Raw genomic sequence first — 21,312 nt, forward strand, 5'->3', positions numbered from 1 at the left:
TGCAGTGAAGATCCAGGTTTACTCTTTGGGGATAGGGAGGGGTGAGGAGGAGGTGTGGGTGGGACGGGGGGTGGGGCGCCCCTCAGTAGTCAGCTGTATAATCTGTGCCATGTAGCCCCCGGCACAGCAGTGTGAATTCCTTCACCATCTCCTTCACCCGCCTCTTGTTCACTCGCTCACTGAAGAAGGGAAGGGAGATCAGGTTAGTACCATCCACCAGCACCACCCCCTCCTCTGGACCCAAGCCCAGGCCCCGCCAGCTCTGCTCACCGAAGGATCTGCTGGCTGAAGGTGTCCTTCTGTTCAGGACTGAGGCGGGCAGAGGGAAAACCAGGTGGCTGCAGTGCCTCCTTGATCCACATGCTCAGGAGGCTGAAGCAGTGTTTGTTCAGAGCAAATAGGATGTCGGCAAAGCAGTCCATGAGGCTGCGGGAGGCCTGGCCCCCAATGGCCTGAGGGAGATGGGTTCTCAGCATACCAGGGCCTTGCCCCTTTTGCATCAAAGGTGCCTAGCCACACCCCACCCACTCCTGGACAGTTCCTCAGCCAAACTGCACATGGCAAGCAAGTGCTGTTTTCTGAGAGCCAGCTGCTCCTCACAGCAACCCTAACAACTGTCAGCCATTTAACTGATGAAGAAACAGAGTCAGAGAGAGTTTAGGGAACCAAAGGTTCAAGCTTCCCAGAAGGGCAGCTGCCTCAGCAGTGAGGGCTACCCCACCCCCCTCAAGCCCCCACCAAACACTGGCTCCATCTCACCTCCAGCACTGCTACGAGCAGCATACGGCCATCCTCCTGAACCACTTTCCCCACAGGTTCTACTTCCCCACACCGAGGCAGCAGCTCTGTCTACAGAGGATGGAGAGGCCGGTCAGCCTCAGCTCTTCCCCCATTCTCCCTGGAGACAAGACCTGCACACCACACCCCTACCCTCTGGAGTCCTGAGCAGGGCAGGGCTGGGTATAGGGGTGGTGGGGGCTCAGGACTCAGCATGGGACTCACAAAGAAGCCACAGGAGGCCTTGACAGTAGGTGCCTCGGGGAACTTGAGGGCCAGCACAGCTGTGGGAGAGGCAGAGGCAGATCAGATGGGGCCTAAGGATCCTTCCGAGGGGGCCCCAGGCCCTCCTGTCCACCTGACCCCACTTACCACACTGGAACACAGCTTTGACATCCAATCGTTCACACAGGAACAAATCTGGCTTCCGCTTCAGAGCCTGCAGGAGGTGGAGCTGGTAAGCCCAGCCCCAACCAGCTCCAAGGACCATCCCCCCTACCCCCCACTCACCTGCCACCCCAGGCCCCAACTTCACGCACCATAGGTACAGGCTGCCAAAATCAGCCACCCAGCCATCTCTGGGAGACCCAAACCACCCCACAGTTCAGTCAGCCAGGAGGGGAGCAGCCAGGGGATGCTATGTACATGTATGTGTACATGAATGCACAGGTGTGTGTGAGAGGTTGGAGAGGGTGTCACAATACAGAAAGCTTGGGTCCCAAGTCACTCCCTGAGAAAACTCTTTTATTTTCCCCTCCATCAAGGCAAGACCTCCTGCAGGCTCCAGGTAGCCAGCCCTCTGGATTTGTTAACAGGACAGCAGGAAGAAGAGATGGCAGCTGGATGCGGAGCCCAGTCCAAAAGCCCCCCTCCCACATCCCGCCTGCATTCCTCAGACACCCTCCAGCTTAGGAAGAGGAAAAGTAGGGTAGGAGCCTTGGAGCCACGGCCCCACCATTCAACCAGGATACCCTGTGTCCAGGCCCTTCTCAGCCACATCCAGCCCAGGAGTCAGTGCTGCCATGTGGGGGGAATGGAAGGAGTACAGGGGGCAGAGAGCCCACCCCAAGTGGTACCGGGACACGAATGGCACATCCTCAGGTCACAGGAGATGCTCTGCACAGCTCCAGCAGTCATCAAACACTGCTGCTTCCCAGCAGCCCCCCAATGCCATAGCATGTAGACCCCTAACCGTCCAGCCCCTTACATACCTTCCACTCCCCCATGTTCACTCATGTGCAAACACTGCCACACACACCCTCTCTGGAAACACCCTACTTACCCTCTAACACACCTCTATCACATCCTTTATACATACTTTCCCACATTCGCAACACACTCTGCTACATATTCAGGTTCCCAAACCTCCCCAATCCCCCAGCCACATCCACATGCCGACACCTTCAGACTACCCAGTTCTCCAGCACATGTACTCTCCCGACACACCCATCCACAAACACACACGTCAACGCCCTCACCCCTAAAGATGTACCCTCACAGATACCCACACACGTGTCCATCCAGGCCCAGAACATACTCCCTATTCTCCCCTCCTCCTGCACCCCATCCCCCCACTAGACTATAAGTTCTAAGAGAGTAAGAACTGTGCCTGCCTTTGCTTACCATTATATCCTCAGCATCTAGCAGAGTACCAAACATGTATTACACACCCAATAAATATTTGTGGAATGATTAAGCAAAGAAACACATCATTTACCCCAACCCACAGGAACCCCCCATTGTCCCCACACTAACCCCATGTCCCCACAGCTCAACACATGTATCTTCCACAACATACAACCTCTAATACAGACATAGTGATACCATAATATATACTCCTCCACCAAAATACACACTCCCAGTCCAATACACACACCTCCAACACATATCACTGTTCAAACCCCATTAATGCCTAATGCACATCAACATACAACATTCATCAATGCACGTGCCCACACTTAACACATTTATCCCAACACAACACACATACCACTTAGAGCAGCTACATGATTTGTTTCCAGACCAAACTAAACTCAAAACACAAATAAGGTCCAACACACTTAAACACACACCAAACACAAACACATCCCAACGCAGTCTCACAATGGAGCCAGCACCCCGTCCCCCAGCAGCAGCAAACCCATCTGACAGCCCGACTCAGGGCTCCACCCCAGCACATTCATCTTCAGCCCCTCCCTTCAGAGCTCCTCCTGGCCACCTCTTCAGAGCAGGCTGGAGGCACTGAGGCAGGCAGTTCCCGGCAGGAGCACGGGGACAATGAACCCCAGGCCCTTCAACTCCAATCTTACCCCTGAACTTCTCGGGCACCCCAGCTGCACAGGAGCTGCTGGGCACAGTTACTCCCCCTCCCCCGCCCAGGCCAGCCCAGCTCCCTCCCTTCGGGATGGCCTCTCCCTGGTCTTGGTGGAAGAATGAGCTAGTTGAGGCAAAGGGGCACTAAAGGAGGATGTTGGGTTGTCAACTTCCACGGAAACAGATGAAGAAACTCTATTCAACTGAACAGAAAAAAAATTTGTCAACAGAAAGCTAAAAATAGGCTTAAATTGAATTTCAACATAAGAGAAAGAGAAAGAGAGAGAACAGAACGTGAATGAATAAAACTAAAACACACCTGTGCCAGGAGTTGCATAAATGAATCAACAATATCAGGATGATCCCTGGGCCCTAAAATATAATAAAGATGGAACTTAAGAAAAAATTATACAAACAGCAACTCAACCTCATATAGTTATGTGGGACTGAGAGCCTGCAGGGAGACAGCGTGGGGGCACATGAGCAGCAGGAAGCAAGATAAAGAAACAAAACATACAAAAACCATGAACTGGGAGAAGCCCAACAGAAAGAGACGGCAAAGTGAAGGACGGGCCTGCCCCAGCTCCCTCCCAAGGGGCCTTCCACCTACTCCCCACTCCTCCTCAGGCCAGTCCCCCAAGTGATCCTTTGGTGCTGGAGCAATGTTGGACTCCACAGAGCTGAAGAGACAACCCCTACACTCTTGCTGAGGCCTCTGGCTGGCTGGGGTGCCCCTATACTGCCTCCTGGCACTTATCTCCCCAACACTAGCCATCAAAGAGGAGGGCAGGCTGGTGGGAGGCAGTCCTTGGTAACTCCCTCGGACGCCCCGCTCGCTTCGGGGTGAGGTGAAAAGGTGAGGTCATTAGGGCCTGAGCACATGCCCTCTCGCTTCGATGGCCTTAGGGCTCTTGGTCTGGCCAGGGAAAGGAGTCACTTGGGTCCACTTAAACCAGAGGACTCCTCTCTGGCTAGGGCAGAGCCCAATATGCGGTGGGGATGGTTGGGCAAGCTACCGGCAGGGCCTAGGGGAAGAAACCGTATCATGAGGCCAAAAATGAGAGCCCCACCCAGCAAAGTCCCTCCACATGAACACCGACTCAGCAGAGAGCCAGGCTCAGGGTTGAAGACCAGCTCCCCCCATCTGGACACACAAAGAAAGAGGGAAACCAGTCAACATATCACCCCATGGTGTAGTGGGGAGGGCAGAGGCTGAGAAAGGAATGGGAAGACTGGGACAGCATAACAGGTAAGGGGGCCATCCTGTCCTGCAAGACAACCAACAAGCCCAACAAATATGACTACTGTTGGACACTACTCTGCCTCCAGTGCTGTTGACACTTGCAGCAAGGACAAGGTATGTGTCTGGAGCTCCTGCTTGGGCTGTTCCACTTTCAGGAGGAGGCGCTGCACAAATATCTGTCTGAAACACCACTAAGGAGCTGTGTGATCTTGTGCAAGCCACAAATGCCCAGTTTCCCCAACTGTAGATAATGATCTCTTTCCTGCTTCCTTCTCCAGGCTATGAGGAGCCACTGATAAAGCCCATCTCCTTCACATCTGAGCCCTGAGTTACTCAAGTCCTGGAGAGTGAGGCCCAATGTACCCCATGCCTGGGGTCTCCCTGTGGACAGCATGTTTGATGTCCAGCAGCCACCCTGCTCGCAGTGGGCCCCAGACAGTGAGGAAGAAAGGTTCTGAGGGCAGAGAGGCCTCACTCTCCTCTCTTCAACAGCGCCTGATATCTGCTCTATGCTGCCCCTGTTCTGGGTACCGAGGATGCAGAAAGAAGAGACTCAACCCTGCCCTTGAGGGGCTTAGTCTAGGGAGAGAGACAAACACATGAAAGCTAATCACTGAGTATGACTGGTGCTGTATCAGCAGGGCGTATGTGATGCAGTTTCAGCACGAAGTCGGTAGCACCCAATTTGGCCCCAGAGAAGCTTCTGAGGGCTGATGCATGGGTAAGGCATGGAAGAGTGAGAGCTCACCCATTAAAGGGCACAGGGCATTCCAGTCAGAGGATCAAATGGGACACAGGAAAGGAGAAGTCAGTGTGGCTGGACTGCTGGTATCTTGGGGACGCTGGCAGAAGACACTGACGAGTATGCAGGAGCTGCATCATGTGGGTGGGAGTGGGATGAGAACCTGAGGTAATGGAGAACAATGAAAGGGTTTCCAGCCAGGGAGGGAAAATACTCAGATGTGTGTAGTCTAAAGATCATTACACCTGCAGGGTGCAGAATGGCCTGGGGAGAAGGGCAGATGCCAGAGAAAGCAGTTAGAGGACGGTTGAGGTGATCCAGACACCCTACATGGAGGTGTGGTCATGGAGGGAGGGGAGAGGTAGGCAGATGGAGGGATAATCAGGAGCCAGAACCACCCAGACTTGCTCCTGACTGAGTAAGAGGAGTGGGAGGGGTGGAGTTAAGGATGGCCACATCCGGTTTCTGGCTCAAGTTTCTGCCCACTTTGCACCTACCCATGGCCCACTGGAGCAGAGGCCAGCATCATGGGACCACACACTTGAGGACAGAAGCAGAGAGCACTCTGGCTCCAGCTGAAATCCCTGGTAAGCTCCCAACCCGTGACTACAAATCCAGGCAAGACTCATGAGGCTGGTGAAGTAGCGCCATTTCTTTTCCAAGTTAGAAGCCTGGGTTAGACAGCAGGGGAAGCCTGGAGCCCCCTGCTCCCAGCTCTCTTAGGCAGAGGGCCACAGAGAATAGAGTGCTGGGGCCTTAGCCATAGAGTGTTAGCCTAGAATGTAGGGAAAGGAACCAGCACTCCCTGAACACTTCATGTGCAAAAACCCCAAGCCAGGGGACCAAAAAACGCTACTTTTATACCTATCACAATTCTATCAAGTACATGAAATCTCCATTTCACAGACATGGAAACGAAGGCTCTGCAAAGGTAAGTGACTTGCCCAAGGTCACACAACTAGTTGGTGGTGATGAGCTTAAAATCTAGGTCTATCTGACTCCAAAGCCCATGCTCTTTCCACTTTTCATTATATCCCAAAGAAAAGGAGCCAGCCTAGTTCCCCAAGTCCCTCAGAGCTCTGGCCCCACCTTCCCCCACATCAAGACTGGCCCTGAGCCCAGGAGGCCAGTAGAAGACATCATTCACTCTCTTATCCACTTCAACCTAAGGTGTCAGCTATTTGTAGGGTGACAGTTGTGCTGTGCTTGATCCCATAAGTTTCCCACCAAGTCCCATGTGCAACTCAGGGGACAGAGGAGAACAGAGTGGGCAGCTTTGGCTCCCCAGTCAGGGAAGCAGAGGCAGTGGCAGTGGCGGCAGCAGCAGAGACCCTGGTCAGGACCTACCTTGCTGGAAGAGAGTGAGTGTGACGGAGGTGACGAGCAGGAAGAGGGCCTCGATTGGGGGAAAGTGGGCAGGTTCATGAGCAAAGATGTGGACCAGCTACAACAAAGCAGGGAATGCTGGTCAGCTGAGGCCCTGTCTCATCAAGAACTGGCCAGCATCCCTGGAATGCAGGTCAGGATCCCTGCCAGGGCAGCCCTTCACCCCACTCTACCCACCCACCCCATCCCCGGGTCAGATCTCTAACTAGGATGAAATCTAGAACACTGCTGCCTCAGTCAGAAGGCCTACCTGTCGAGTGAGGTCAAGAGCAGAGGCCTGGGGGATGGTGCTGTACATCCGGCCCAGCATCTCACACAGCTGTGGCACCATGGGGGCAAAGTCATCCAGCAGCGTCTTAACAGACTTCTCAAAGATAGCGCACACCGCCTTGGGAAGGAAGCAACGGGACGAATGAGATAAACAACACTATTACGATCATCAAACTTGCCAAGAGACTAGATCTTAATTATTCCAACCACTAAAAAGAAATTATAATTGTGTGACTTGATAGGGGTGTTAATTATCATACAGCAGTAATCATATTATAATGTAGAATTGCATCAAATCCACATACTGTACACCTTGAATTTAAACAATGTTAAACATCAGACACATTTCAATTGAAAAAAAAAAATAAAGAGAAAAGGAAGAAAGCAAAGGGACCTTGGTTAGCAGGTCATAATCAGCTGGAATAGAACTGAGGCCCTGCACAGAGAAGGCCTAAGGAGGAACTCTTACCTATAACCCTGGCCTGACCCTGCAAATCAAGAAAGGTAAACAAGTCTGACCCTCACCGTGAAAGGCAGGAGGCAAAAATGCCCTTCTCACAGGGGCACAGGATAGAACTTTGCAACTCAAGTCTTGCTACTTACATCTCCACCATTTCCTCTCAGAAAGCGGGAATAGCAAGAAAATCCTGAATTGAAAAGGGACCAAAGGCAGGTCTCTGATTACAAAGCGGACCCCTGACTGTCACAGACCCAACATCACAGTTCTTCAGTGAAGCATTTCTTGTGATATTGGGAAGTTCTGAATGTCTTCCCAAAAGATTCCTTGTACCTGTAGGGCAGGATTCACTTCCTTTATTTTCTCCAGACCATTGCAAGCCAAGCTGGGGCAGCAACACCTTCCTCCTGCTCCATATCTAAGCAAAGTCACCATGAGGACAGAGAGCAAGGACTGAGGCTTACCTCCACCACCTGGGCATCATTCAGCCATTTGCTCAGCACCTTCTGGATAAGCTGGAAGACCTGCTGCAACACCACAACCACCTGAAGACACAGAAGAAGTGAGGTGCCCCCGCCATCACTCTCACCTACCCATGATGGACCTGATAATACGAAGCAGGCCAGAAGTTCAAACCTATTACCCTAGACTGGATATTGGGGACTCAATGGATGGGACCTTGGGGGAAGGAGTGGTTTGTTGAAATCCTCATGAATGAAAGAGGATATTCTGAATTCTAGGGATCATTTTATAGGAAGCGTCAAAGTGCAAAGCAGGGATACTATGAGGGCTTCAGAAAATTACCAAAACTGTAACCTTTAAAAAAAATCACTCCCTATCCATTTCTGCTCAGAAAAATCCTTTTAGTGCCAAAAGCCTTTGGGTTAGCCCCTGAAGAAGTAGAGATGCTGTGTCATCTAGAGACCCTAGGCCTCCGGTGGAGAGTCCCAAGGGATGCACATATATGGTAGCATATATATGGTAGAGGGAGCAGAGAGCAGACTGAGGTCCTAGGAGGTGAGGGAAGGCAGGACAATGACTACCATGGAAGGAGAAGGGGCTCTGTTGGAGGACGCTGGCCCAAGTTTGGTCTAGAGCCAAAAGGGCACCTGAAACTAAGGTGAGGAGTCGAGGAGAGGAGCCAGGATACTGTAGCTTCCTTTTCTCTGGGAGAAACTGTGGGAACAATGATCCAAACAGTCTCTCACTTTTCTACATAACTTTACAGTGTGCCAAGTACTTTCACTCAAGACCACATATGCCATCTAGCGTAGTTCTACGAGATGAACAAGCCAGCCAGTCTGACATTCATAGTTTTGAAAGGGAAGCTGAGGCTTGCCCCGGATCAAACAGCTTGTAAGTGGCCACCCCAACACTCCTGTGCCTGAGCTTACCACAGTACTTATCACATCGCTTTGTGACAATCTGTTTATATGTATTTCCTCTAGACAGGGAGCAACTCAAAGGCAAGAACTATTACATGTAGAGCAAGTAAGCTTTCCCTGTGCCTGCTGGGGACAGTGAATAGTGAAGTAGAAGTAGGGGGTTAAACAGGGGCCCATAATTACATCACTTAGGAGGCTGAAGGATAATGCCAGTGTCCCCCATGGGGTGGAGAAACCACAATGATATCACCCTGGTTGGACTGGGGACAAAGACCATATCATACACAGGGTTGGATGAGACAATGACATCACTCACTATAAAGTAAGTGGCAATGATAAGGTCATTCACAGGGTCAGAGGACTAAATGTATCATGCCCCATGGGGCCAAGGGAACAATGGCAAATATTACCCATAACATTGGGGAGAAACAATGACATTCCCACAGGGTGTGTGGTGGGGGTGGGACAATGGCAACATCACCCACGGGATTGGGTCCCTGCGGCACTGGCAGCTTCCGGAGCTCAGAGCCTTCATGATCATCTTCATGATGACTGACATCCAGTGTGGTGAAGAGGTTGGAGAGAAGCCCCAAGATGTGGACAATGGCCAGCTTGTTGGAAGGATTAGGCTATGGGGAAAATCAAACCAAGCTCTGGATCTCCCAGCCCCAGCTTGGCCCCTGACCCCAGCCCTGACTGCCAACTCCAACCCTATGCCCTGACAGCCACAGCCCACACAAAGGGGAGCCCACCCCTGCCTTCTGGCCACACACACACACACACACACACACCCAAGCTCACTCACTATCTCCTCTGCCAGCTTCTCCAGCTGCTGGATATAGGGCGAGATAAGTGAGTGCAGATTCTTAAGGATCTCCTCCACCTGCAGGGCTGACAGCAGGAAGCCCAGTGCCTGCATCAGCCACATGCACTGGCTTGTCTGTGGAGCAGAACATGGAGAGTCAATCCTGGACACATCTCATCATGGGTAGGAAGAATGAACCTCTTGAGGGAAGGTTTCAAGAACAGAATAAAAGACAAGGGGTAGAAAAAGGCAGAAAAGGATTTCCGCAGATTTCCATAATATCCCCAAGGATCCTCTAGAAACTTTTGGGCTCACCTTGTGGATCTGTTTCATCAGCACATCCTGGAGGTAAACAAAAGGAATATGGTACCAGTGGTGTCAGGAGAGGAGCCCTGACTCCACATGATAATGTGCCCTGAGACCCAGCCTCACCCCAGCCCCTGCATACCTGGGAGACAGCCACGATGTTAGCAGCATAGGGTGGCAGGTCATACTTGCATTCTCGGCAGATCTTCTTGAGGGTGGATACAGAAGAGACAGAGAGCTCAGGATTGCCTAGGGCATGCAGTACGAGGGGCAGAACACTGTTGATCATGACAGGGTGGTCAGCCAGCCATTCAGACAAAGCTCCTGGAGGAAGAAGGAAGATGGGAGATATTTGAGGCAGGCCAGGCTGGCTTTGTACTATGTCCCTGTGAGGTAGGCAGAGCTTCTGGCAGGATCAAGTTATAGCCCTCATACTGAATAGGGAGATATGCATGCACATGCTTAAATAGGAGCCTTATAGCTGAGAAGCAGGAAGGAGTTACTCAGAAGAGACCTAGTGCTGCTGTTCCATTGACAGCAAACCAGCCTCACTGAATTGCAGCTCAGAACACTGTGGGAAGGACCCCTAGATGTGCCAGGACAGTCAGTTGGCTGCCATGCTGATTGTGTGTGTGTGTGTGTGTGTGTGGGCATGTGTGTCTCTCCCATTTTGGACAGGAACCAGCAGGCTGACTACGGCTGGGGATGGGTGCCTGTGGCTCTGGAAATGTGCTCATGGGTATGTGCCAGGTCTCACCAATGGTGAACATGACAGTATCCGCCAGCTGCACGTTGCTGATACTGATCCGTGGAATGAGGCCAATGAGCCCAGGCACCACATCAGAATAATTGACATCGATGGTCTCTGCGATGGATTGGAAGCCATAGAGCAGGGCCTCTGTGTGCTGAGGAAAGAGGGTGCCACTGGCTTGGCTGAGGAAGGGCATGACAGTTTGGGGGAGGGCTAAGGGAATCAGGCTTGGGAAATACCTGCCAGGAGTAGGGCTCCTCTGAGCTGGTGAGCAAACGGCCTAGCTTTTCATAGAGGTTGCTGAGCAGCTCGGCCCCCAGCATCTCATACACATACATGAGCGTATCTGAGATGTCCACCCTAAGAAGTAGATGAAGACCTTATATAATGCCCGGATCCTGCCCCCAAGCCCAGGAGCCCACCCAGTTCCCTCACAACCCTGTAAAAGTGCCTAGAGAGTAGGGAAAGGAGCCCCAGGATTCAGGAAGCCTGGCCTTGGGCTCCTCCTCTTATTGACTTCATTATTTCAGGATTCTATTTAGAGGTAGGGCTGGCCTGCTACCATCACCTGTAAATTCGGAACTGCTCCTTCTCGTCTGAGGACCAGAATCCGTATTCCTCATCAGAAGGGAACTGAGCCTTGTGCAGAAGTACATCCACCAGCTGGAAGTAGACTGGCCGGTACACCTGCTGGTACACAGCCTGCTTCTCTGCCTCGAAAGACAGAATGTCATCCTGAGAGAGCCAGGGAAGGAAGTTAGCCACCGAGGCACTAGGCCCAGAAGCCTATGACCCACCTCCTATCATTACAGCTTAATCCTACTAGAGCTCACACAGACACACCTGCAGCGTGTACCAGAAGGTGAGGGTCAGGGAACTGGTGGTCTCGTTGACAGGATAGTGGCCAGGGATGCCAGTACAGAACATAATCATGTTGACAAGGGCTAGGAAGCTCTGCCAGTGCTCCACTTGGTCCAGCAAGGCCCTTGGAAGGAGGAGGTATAGTAAGGTCATTCCACCTCCCCCAGTAGGACTCCATAACTCTACCTCTTAGAGGGCCCTATCCCACCCTCAGCTGCCCCACTCCTTACCGGGAGTGGTTCTCGCCCAGGGCCACAGCAATGCGACAGATGCCATGGGAGGTCTCCATGTCCCCATTCTGCACTGCCTGTCGCAGTTGATCTTGCAGTCCCAGCACCAGCGGGATGAGTTTCAGGAGTGTATTCACATACCTGGAGGCATGAGGTAAGGACTCATCAGAGCCCTCTGCCTATCCCCCACCAGCTTTGAGAGAGAGGCACGTTCTCTGTCTGCCAGCAAAGCACTCACCCCACATTAAACCCAAAGCAAAAAAGAGGTCAGGGCCTATAGGGCAGCTTTGATGCTGCCCATATCAGGAAAACCCTTAAGTCAGGGACCTCCAGGAGAACTCCAGGAAGGAAGTATGAGAAGGTGAGTGTTGAATGGGTTGAATTATGTCCTCTAATTAGACTTATAGTTGATGTTAGCATGGCTTAAGATTTCTGGGGAAGTTGGAATGAGATATACATATCTTACATGTGGGAGGAACATAAATTTGGCGGTGGGGGGGCAGAGGGCAGACGGTTATGGGCTGAACTGTATCCCCCAAAAAGATATGTTGAAGTCCTAACCTCCAATACCTCAGAATGCAATCTTATTTGGAAACAGGGTCATTGCAGATGAGGTCATGGTGGGGTGCGGGGCGGGGGGGGACTCTAATACAATATAACAGGTATTCTTTTTATCTTTTTTAAAGATTTTATTTATTTATTCATGAGAGACAGAGAGAGAGAGAGGCAGAGACACAGGCAGAGGGAGAAGCAGGCTCCATGCAGGGAGCCTGATGTGGGACTCGATCCTGGGACTCCAGGATCAGGATCACGCTTTGGGCTGAAGGCGGCGCTAAACCACTCAGCCACCCAGGGATCCCCCTATAACAGGTATTCTTGTATGAAAACAACCATGAACACAGACTCTTACAGGGAGAATGATACGTGATCACAAAGGCAAAGATTGGAGTCATACAACTGCAAGCCAAGGAACAAGACTGCCAGCAAACAGCAGAAGTTAGAAGGGAATGAGGAAGGTTTGGTTCTCCTACAGGTTTTTAGAGGAAGCCAACACCTTGACTTTGGACTTCTAGCCTTTGCAACCGTGAGACAATAAATTTCTGTTGTTTAAAGCTACCCAGTGTGCAGTACTTTATTATAGCTCCTCTAGGAGACTAACATAGATGCTGTTAAGGGAGATTGCACAAGGATGGGAGACAGAGAAGTTAATACAGACTTAGGAGCCCTAATAAAGACATCAGGAGGCACTGACAGCAATCCCCACAGTCCACTCCATTCCCTACCACCAAATCCTAATTCCTATATACTCTGGTGGCAGTACGAAGGGAAAGCAATAGATGATGAACCTGGAGACAGCTAAGAGGCAAAATGGACAGGACTTGCTGACTAACTGGATATAACAATGGGAAAGAATTAAGGACACCTCTCAGGTTACTGGCTGAACAACTAAGTAGATGATGGAGCTATTTACTGAGGTCAAGAGGAATGGGTGGAAGGTGAGAGTAATAAATGTAATGGGAGCCCAGAAGGTGCTAAGTTCAGTGTCAGGCATGTTGAATCAGAGGTACCTGGTGAGATCTGCAAATAGAAGTGTCCAGAGAGTTGGATATGAAAACCTGAAGCCCAAGGGAGAAGTCAGAGCAAGAGACACAGTCATGGGCAAACAGCTGGTAATTGAAGCTATGGGAGTAGATGAGCATTGCCCAGGAAGCAAGCACTGAATGAGAAAAAAAGAGGGTCCAAGTCAGAGTCCTGAAGCATAATGATCTTAAAGGGGGAGCAGGGGAAGTGCAGTATACAAAGGAGACGGAGAGAATACTACCTCCATCTCTCTGTACCCCTCCCCAGCGGCCAGCTCTGTGGAGATCAGACTAGTCAGAGGAAGTGATGCCCTTAGAGGGTGGCGGAATCAGATGCTTGAGACCCCTCCGCTACCAATCACAATGTCACCAGAGCAATCTATGGAGAGGCAGGGGGACTGATGGGCCAGAGGAGTTCTATCTGCATTTGCCCTAAGCAGAGTGCTAGGCAGATAGCCTCATAACCTCAAGGGTAGGATGAAAACAAGAGGCAACCAGCCAGGGATAATGGCTTTCTTCAAATCTCTATTCTGGTGGGACAAGGTGTCCACACCAGGATACCCTCAACCCAGAGACAGCCCTAGAGGGTGTTGCCTGGAGACAGCTGGGATAGCTTCAGTCTCATGACCCTGACACAGGCCGCACCACCAGACAATGGGCACCTTCAGGCCAGACTCCAGCACAAAGAGCAGGGGCAGGGCCAAAGCCATGGCCTGCGAGCTCCCCAGCAGCTGAGATGGGGGCAGGAAGTAGTGCTCTATCCCCAACGCATCCCTACCATGGCTCCTTCACACCTCCCAAAGTTGATGTACACAGCAGGTACCCAATCTTCACTGGGTTCTTGATTTGTCATGTTTGAGTTGCATAATAGGCTAAATTACAGACAATATGGTCCAGAAGGGCTCAGAGTATTACTCAAGGTGATATAGCAACTTAGAGACAAATTCCAGGCTGAGGTAGCTGCTTCTGCTGCAGGACTGCTCTTTCAGGGCCCAACCTGAATTTCCCCAAAGGATCTATGCAAATCTCAGTCCGTATCTCAAATTCTAACTGATGGGAGCCCCCCAAGAGCCTGTTTAATTCACCTTTTTTCCCCCAGCCCCCAGTGAAAAGCTTTTCCAAGATTAAAAACACGTTTCAAGAAAAAGAAAGCCAACGGAGAGGGAGCTGCGCAAGCAGCAGCAGCTGTGGAAGAGCGGGAATGAGGGGCCCTGAGTGCAAGCTTAGCCAAGAGGAGAGCCAATGTCAGGACACCTGGGGAAGAGAGTGGCTGGATGACCCAAGACTCAAAACCACAGGTGACTTTCTCAAGCCAAAGTCTAGGAAACTTGACTCAACAGAGCAAGGCCCAAACTCTGACACCAGGCTGGGTGCAGCCCACCAATAGGAGAAGCCCTTGTTTAGATTTCCTACCAGCTGGGCACCTGCTCCTAAGAACTGTGAGTAGACAGAGGGCAAGTCTGAGGCTTCCAGAGGTTTCTAGGTTTGGGGGAGGGAGATAGCAAGGATGTCTTTTAAGGCCGTAGCTGAGACTGGGTTCAAGAGGCCTAGTTCCATTGGTCAGCTCAAGCTGCCGGGGCAGGGCTGCTGGGACTTGCTGGCTGCCACTCACACTGAGCTCAGCCCAGACCTGCAATTAGAGCTCCGCGAGGAGAGCTGAGAAAATGGGGAGAGTTGCTAAGCAACCATGGGGGCTGCAGCCAATGGGCGCTCAGGAGGCTGTGGGTTCCCTCACTGGCTCCTTGTTCGCTCATTCGTTCAGTGGAAAAGAGGCATCAATTACCTGCCAGAGCCCTCGAGACTGGCTGGGCGGGTAAACCTGGGTGTATCCAAGGACACCCCATATCACCCATGCAGTGGCCCTGGGCAATCCCCCTTGGCCACCAACTGTCCGAGCCCAGCTGGCACTTGAGCTTCAGGCTGCCAAGGAAGGCTAGACCTCAGACTTGGTACCCACCTTGAGTTGGAAAATCTGGGAAACCACGGGAAAGATACACTAACTGCCAATGCAGTAACAATACCAAATACTCTCAGACTTGGTACCCACCTTGAGTTGGAAAATCTGGGAAACCACGGGAAAGATACACTAACTGCCAATGCAGTAACAATACCAAATACTAGCAAGTGCTGTTTATGGGGGGTACAGGAACCACACGAAACCTTTCACAGACCTTCTCTTCTTTGATCCTCATACCAAAATATTCTTTACAGAGTACCAGGGGCCCTGTGCACACTATCCTATTTAAGCCTTTACAGCTCTGTGAGGTCAATATGATCACACACATTTTACTGATGAGGAAACTGAGGTTTATTTATTTATTTTTTAAAGATTTTATTTATTTATTCATGAGAGACACACACAGAGAGAGGCAGAGACACAGGCAGAGAGAGAAGCAGGCTCCATGCAGGGAGCCCGATGCGGGACTCGATCCAGGGACCCCAGGATCATGCCCTGAACCAAAGGCAGACGCTTAACCACTGAGCCACCCGGGTGTCCCGAAACTGAGGTTTAAAAGTAACTTATCCAAGGTCTCAGATCTAGTGAGTGGACCATCCGGGATTCAAAAGTCAGAGGTGACTAATGCCAAGGCTGGAGCCATTGACCACTCTTTGAAGCTATCTCTTTCAGAGTTTTCCCCTCCAACTCTATTAAGGGTTTCTGAAGCCCCATCTCTCATTCCTTTTTTATTTTTTATTTTTTTTAAGTAGGCTCCTTGCCCAGTGTGGAACCTAACTCAGAGCTTGAACTCATGACCCTGAGATCAAGACCTGAGCTGAGATCAAAAGTTGGGCACTCAAATGACTGAGCCACTCAGGCACCCTATTTCTGAAGTGTTGCTGTCTCCAGTCCTGCCCTGGCCAATCCGACTTATACTAAAAATCTCATTATGCCATTTTCTCTACTTGAAATTCTTTAATATCTTTACATCCTCCTCAGGATGAAGACCAAAATCTTAAGCCTGGTTGACAAGGTCTTGCATGATCTGGACCCAAACCTCCCACAACTGGCCCTTAAACCATGCTGTTTAAGCATCACCACTCACCAGGCTCTCTCAATGCCCTTTCCTTGCTCAGGCTCCTCTGGGAAGCCTTTCACGACCCTAAGACGGGGTTAAATGCCTCCTCTGGGCTCTTACATCTCCCCACTTTCTCCATTATAGCACTCATCTCATTGACCATACTTGCCCTTTATGTGTCTATTAGACTGTGACCTTCTGGCCTGCTGAAGTCAACCAATTCAACTTTGTGCACCTGGCACTCAACACAGATGCTCAACAAGCGTTTGCTGCACAAACACCTCACCGTATTCACCTTCTTTCAGGTCCTTGTAGGTAACTATGGTGCTGCCCACCAAGGCCATGCCCCTGCTTTAGTTCCTGAAGCCTGGAACACTCACTCCTCCCCTGGTCTCTCCCACCCCACTCCCACCTCTCGCCACTCAGGCAACTCCTACTTTTCATCTGTTTGAAAAATACTGAATGCTACCAAATGCTGCCAGGCATAATATGACAAAATAAAATGACACAGTGCCTGTCCTCACAGAGCTGAGAAACCAATGGAGAGACATACACTAATTTACAATGAAACTGTGTTATAGGCTAAGAAGAAAAAAACACTAAGAGCTCTGAGATAAAATAATAAAAAAGACCAAAGTTGGTCTTAAAAATCATTGATGGCTTTCCCAAGAAAGAGAAGTTTCAGCTGAGGTAGAGATGATATGTCAAGTACATGTGATGGCTAGGAGGAACATGGGACATTCGAGGAACTGAAAAGATTGTTGAGAGTGAAGAAAGGAGCATAGCATGAGAAGAGGCTAGAGGTTAGCCATACTGTGCAGCTGCTTTGTGAATCACATTAAGGATTCTGAACTTCATCCTAAGAACTGTGAAAAGCCACTGAAGAGTTCTGAACAGAAAGGACAAACTCGCTCATTTCCAAAAGATCACTCCAGCTGCTGGGTGTACAATAAAGGGTACAAGAGTAAAAACCAGGGGACTAGTGAAAAAGCTCTGCAGTAATTTGGGGAGAGAGATGATGACAGCTTGGACTAGGGTGGTGGCAGTGGAGATGGAAAAAATAGATTTGCAATATGGTCAAGAGCAGAACAGCCAGGACTTGGAGACTGATTGGTTGAGAGAAAAAGAAGAAAGAGTCAAATACTGTAATGAATAATTCGTTGGATGGTTAGTTGTCTGTCTCCCTATTTGAACCATAAGGACTGTGTCTTGTTTGCCTCCTTGTGTATCTCCAGCATAGGACCGCATATGCAGTAGGCACTCAATTAGTGTTTATTGAATGGATGGATGGATGGATGGATGGCCAAACAAGCTGTCCTTCTCTGGGAAGATGGGGACCAGCTCACCTCTGGGCATCAGGTTGCGAGATGGCATTGACAATGGCCTCCACACTGCTGTCGAAGAGCTCCGAGTCCTGCAGAGCAGCAAAGGCAGCCTGAATGAGCGCCTCACAGTCCTGCAGTGGTACCTCCAGCTGCACCCAGCTGGAAAAGCACTTGAGCACCTTCTGACGCACACAGCTGGGTGAGCTGGGCTGCTGTAGCAGCTGCTCTAGCAATGGGAAGACAGCCCCACACTCCACTGCCAGGCTGGCCCGCACCAGGCCTTTGCGGTACTGGGGCAGACGGCTTGTCTGGAACTCCTCTGGCAGCACTGTCAGCAGCTCCAGTAGGGCCAGGCAGCGGCCCTGGCCATCCACCGGTGAGTCCTCAGCCTGGAAGAGCCGTACCATATCTGCGACAGCACATGGCCAAGCGTCAGGCATCATACTGAGAGCCAGGGAGGCCAGCGCCACACACAGCCGAGTCAGCACAATCTTGGAGCCACTAGCAAAGTGGGTGATCTGGGTGAAGAGCTGTGCCTTTAGACTTTCATACTGGTCAGTGGGAATGTCACTCCAGTAGCGAGAGATCTTGATGTGTAGGGCACTGGCCCCAAAGTACTGGATCTCAGGCACCTTGTCGGGCTGCAGTAGCTGCCAGCTGAAGTGCCAGGCCTGTGGGGAGACCTGGGCCTGCATCAGCCACTTCTGAGCCAGGTTCTTGTTCTCAATGTTGGGATCATAGTAGAGCTGGTGCAGCGCCTGCAGGACAGCACAGGACTGAGCAAGTGCTGACCACTCTGGGTCCTGCCAGAGCCCAGAACAGAGGGCATGACTTGGTCCTGCAAGTCTGCTCTCTGTTTCTGACCGAGGGGCTCAGCAGGAAGGGCCCAGGGTCCTACTGACATCTTGAGAGCCTGAACTGTGCCCACGCTCTGCCATATTCTCTTCTTCTTATAGCAAAACACTATGGGCCAGAGAGTGAACCTCCATAGGAAAGCAGAAAAAGCGGAGGCTGAGCTCTCCAAAGGGGAGGCACCTGAGGTAAAGGATAAGGCCCAGGTTGAAGGAATGGCTCCAAAGGGATGAAGCTAAGCCTGAAAAGAGCATGGAACAGCCTGAGGGGCTGTGACCCTCCCAGGCACAGCTGCTCCCATCAACTCCAAGAGTCCTATTCAGCTTCCCATCATCTCTAGGTCACTCCAGATGCTGGCACCAAAGTCAGTGTGAAATCTGAGCAGGACTAAGACTTTGCCAGGCGGCCGTAGGCCAGAGACGTACTGGAAGGGAGGGTGAGGACACCCCTCAGAGAGCACATGTGAGGGTCCGAAAAGCTAGTGAAGAAGTCTTGGCCGGGAGCCCTGGCAAATGTCTTGTCTGGAGCTCTCAACTAGCCAAATCTCCAGGGTCCCAATTCCACAGGGACTTCACACAGCAAGAACACAGTGATTTGTCTCCCTGGTAGCACACGGAAGAGAGCGCCACCATGCCAACACCGCCCAGTCCCAGGGGGTGGAACAGCCAGGTCAGGACTCTGACTCCCTAAGCAGGATCCATCTATGTAGGCTTAGCCATATCCATACCTCTGATGGCAAGTTACAGCTACTGTCCCTTGTCTGGCCCCTTGGGGATGCTGAGGCAGGCAGAGCAAGGCAGAAGGGATGCATTCCCATCATGTGGTATGGCAAAAAGGGCTCAAGAATAACAAATGAGTATCTGCAACCATTCCTTGCTTTCCTGCGTGGTACCCCAATCTTCCCATTCATCTCAGCAGGGAGGCATTTCTGCATCCCAGGCCCCCCTGGGGCAGAACACAGAAAAGAGCCAGAGAAACAGTTCAAAGAAGACGGCCTGGGCAGTGGGAGAGCCTGGGGAGGCCATGACAGGAGGCTGTGTGGGCAGGAGAGCAGGGAAGGGACCCTGAAGCTGCCAGCAGGACTGAACCCCCTGGACCCAGCACAAAACAAAGGGGGCCAGCCCTTCCTGCCTGCCCAGGACTGGTCTGGCCTCCATCCAACACAAGAAGGACCCTTCCCCAAGAAAAAGGGAAAACAGCCCAGGCTGTTTCAGTCTCGGGTTATCTCCTGAGCCGCTGGGTCACAACACAGGTCCAGGATGGCTCAGCATCTGTATGGTTCCCGGGGACTGAGCTGTAGGTCTCCCGGGTTCCTACTGCGCTGCTCATGCAGTTCCCATGGAGCTGGAGGACAGCCAGGCTGGCTGTAGGTCTGGGCTACCCGCACCCTGGAGGGACCATCCCAAGACCCTAGAGTAGCCACAGGGAACCCATATCTAAGGAAAGCCAAAAATAGCCCATTCGGAGGCCACCACACTGCTGTCCGCCCTGCCCAGAGAGGCAGCAAGTGCCAGGTGCCCTGGGGCACCAGCCCAGCAGGCAGCCGGCCCAAGCCTGGCTCTGGCATCCGAGCCGGGCCCCAGGACTTCTGCTCTGTCACCAGACGGCCCACCCCCGGGCCCTCGTACCTTCTCCACGTTCTCCACAGTGAAGTCCAAGGCTGGTGCTGCTCCAGCCCCTGCAGCCCCCGGCTGCTCCTCCCGCCGCTCCATCTTTGCTCCCTCCCCGGCAGGGAGCTGGATCCCGACCTGCCTCCGGCCCCAGCCCCTTGGCTGCTGGCCCCCTGCTAGACCCCGGCTTGGGTGCCCAGGAAGCGGCGGGGTGCCAGGGGGCCCAGGGCGGGCATGGCTGCCGAGGCCGCCCCACCTCGGGCGGGGATGGGGGGCTTGCCAGACGCCCAAAGGGGTGTTCGCAGGGGGAGGCCAACCGAGGGGGCCTGGGGGAGGGGCCGGCAGTGAAGAGTCCGCAGGCGGGGTGTCGGCGGCAGGTCACGGGTCTGTGCCCACAATCTACGAGGCAGGAGTCCCTGGGAAGGCAGGCCGGGGTGGGGGGCGAGCCCCGGGCCCCGGGCCCCGGGCCGGTCACAGGGTCGACGGCCTGTACCCACAACACCCTCGTGTGAGCGCGCTGCCGGGTCCTGCGAGGAGGTCACGGGGCGGGGGTGACGGCGGAGCGAGCCCTCCGCGGGTTACGGAGGCGTCCGACGGGGCGCAGGGCTGCAGCCTCGCGAGTCTGCGGCGAAGAGTCCGTAGAGTTGAGGGGCGGTGGCAGGTCCCCTCCGCCCGGCCCGGCCCGCGCTCTCCCCTCCGCCCGGCTCCGGCCCCGCTACCGCCGCCGCCGCCGCCGCCCCAGTGACTGACAGGCGAGCCGGCCCGGCCGGGACGGGGCGGGGACCTCAGCGAGGCGCGGGCTGCCCCCGGCGCCTGTCCCCCGCACCGCCGCCTCAGGCGCCGCCCTCCCCCCGCGCCTGCCCTGGCCCGGCCCGGCCCGGCCCAGCCCAGCCCGGCCCGGCACAGCGGAACTGCGCGGAAACTCATTCCGGGTCCCTGGTCCCGTCCCCGCGCCAGCCCGCGCGCCCCCGCGCAGGCGGCGGACCGGCGCGCCGCTCGAGGCCCCCGCGGGGCCAAGGCCCCGCCGCTGAGTGCTCTGGGAAATGTAGTCCGCGCTGCGCCCAGCGGGAGGGCGGCGCCTTGCGGCAGAGGTCGGGAGCACGTGGGCTGGGGACCCGCGGGGAGCCCCGCCTGCGCGGACCTGCTGCCGGCCGCGGGGTCGGACCCGCGGGCGGCGCCGCTGAGCAGCTCCCGAGGAGGGCGTGACCGGAGGGGCTGGTGGACGGAGCTGCGAAGCCGGGCCAGTGGATGAAGGTGCGTGTTGGGGGCTGGCGGAGAGAAACAGGTCACTGCGGTGCCGCGCGGCCGCCGCCACCTGGGGCGCAGGAAGGAGGGTTCTGGGGAGGAGGCAGCGCCCCGCCCAGAGAAGCGGGGGGGCTCGGCGCGCCGCTGGAACCGGAAG

General features: G+C 53.2%; 1 protein-coding gene and 1 long non-coding RNA gene across 4 annotated transcripts in view; one reads left to right on the top strand and one right to left on the bottom strand.

Moving 5' to 3' along the window:
• On the bottom strand, positions 1-20,644 carry IPO13 (importin 13). Of its 3 annotated transcripts, XM_077845329.1 has the most exons (20): positions 19,929-20,643; positions 17,470-18,206; positions 11,527-11,667; positions 11,279-11,420; positions 11,004-11,170; positions 10,675-10,795; positions 10,442-10,589; positions 9,827-10,008; positions 9,694-9,720; positions 9,379-9,513; positions 9,059-9,202; positions 7,653-7,733; positions 6,712-6,849; positions 6,423-6,519; positions 3,410-3,462; positions 1,150-1,216; positions 1,003-1,061; positions 760-849; positions 271-452; positions 1-179 (listed from the first exon to the last, which is right to left on the bottom strand). In XM_077845329.1, exons 1-20 carry the CDS (start codon positions 20,010-20,012, stop codon positions 83-85), a joined length of 2,892 nt encoding a protein of 963 aa, XP_077701455.1. In that variant the 5' UTR covers positions 20,013-20,643; the 3' UTR covers positions 1-82. The 3 variants fall into 3 exon arrangements, 2 of the variants coding, with proteins under 2 accessions (XP_077701455.1, XP_077701456.1); XM_077845330.1 differs by lacking the exon at positions 9,059-9,202 and having other exon boundaries at positions 19,929-20,644; XR_013350462.1 differs by lacking the exons at positions 1-179; positions 271-452; positions 3,410-3,462 and having other exon boundaries at positions 769-849; positions 19,929-20,644.
• A 362-nt stretch (positions 20,645-21,006) lies between these two features.
• The window catches only part of LOC144282118 (uncharacterized), a 31,906-nt gene continuing 31,600 nt past the window's right edge, over positions 21,007-21,312 (top strand). The window contains exon 1 of the long non-coding RNA XR_013350466.1: positions 21,007-21,164. This is a non-coding gene — a long non-coding RNA (uncharacterized LOC144282118). The remainder of the gene's footprint in view (positions 21,165-21,312) is intronic.

This window comes from Canis aureus, chromosome 13, assembly GCF_053574225.1.
Source record: "Canis aureus isolate CA01 chromosome 13, VMU_Caureus_v.1.0, whole genome shotgun sequence".
Taxonomy (NCBI): domain Eukaryota; kingdom Metazoa; phylum Chordata; class Mammalia; order Carnivora; family Canidae; genus Canis; species Canis aureus.

Bases quoted from the DNA above. Each gene is read 5' to 3' on its own strand.
- IPO13 (XM_077845329.1), bottom strand. From the start codon at position 20,012: ATGGAGCGGCGGGAGGAGCAGCCGGGGGCTGCAGGGGCTGGAGCAGCA. The intron at 1,217-3,409 runs GTGTGTTTTAGT...CACCTCCTGCAG, and splicing joins TTATGCAACTCCTGGCACAG to GCTCTGAAGCGGAAGCCAGA. The intron at 850-1,002 runs GTGAGTCCCATG...CATCCTCTGTAG, and splicing joins AGGCCTCCTGTGGCTTCTTT to ACAGAGCTGCTGCCTCGGTG.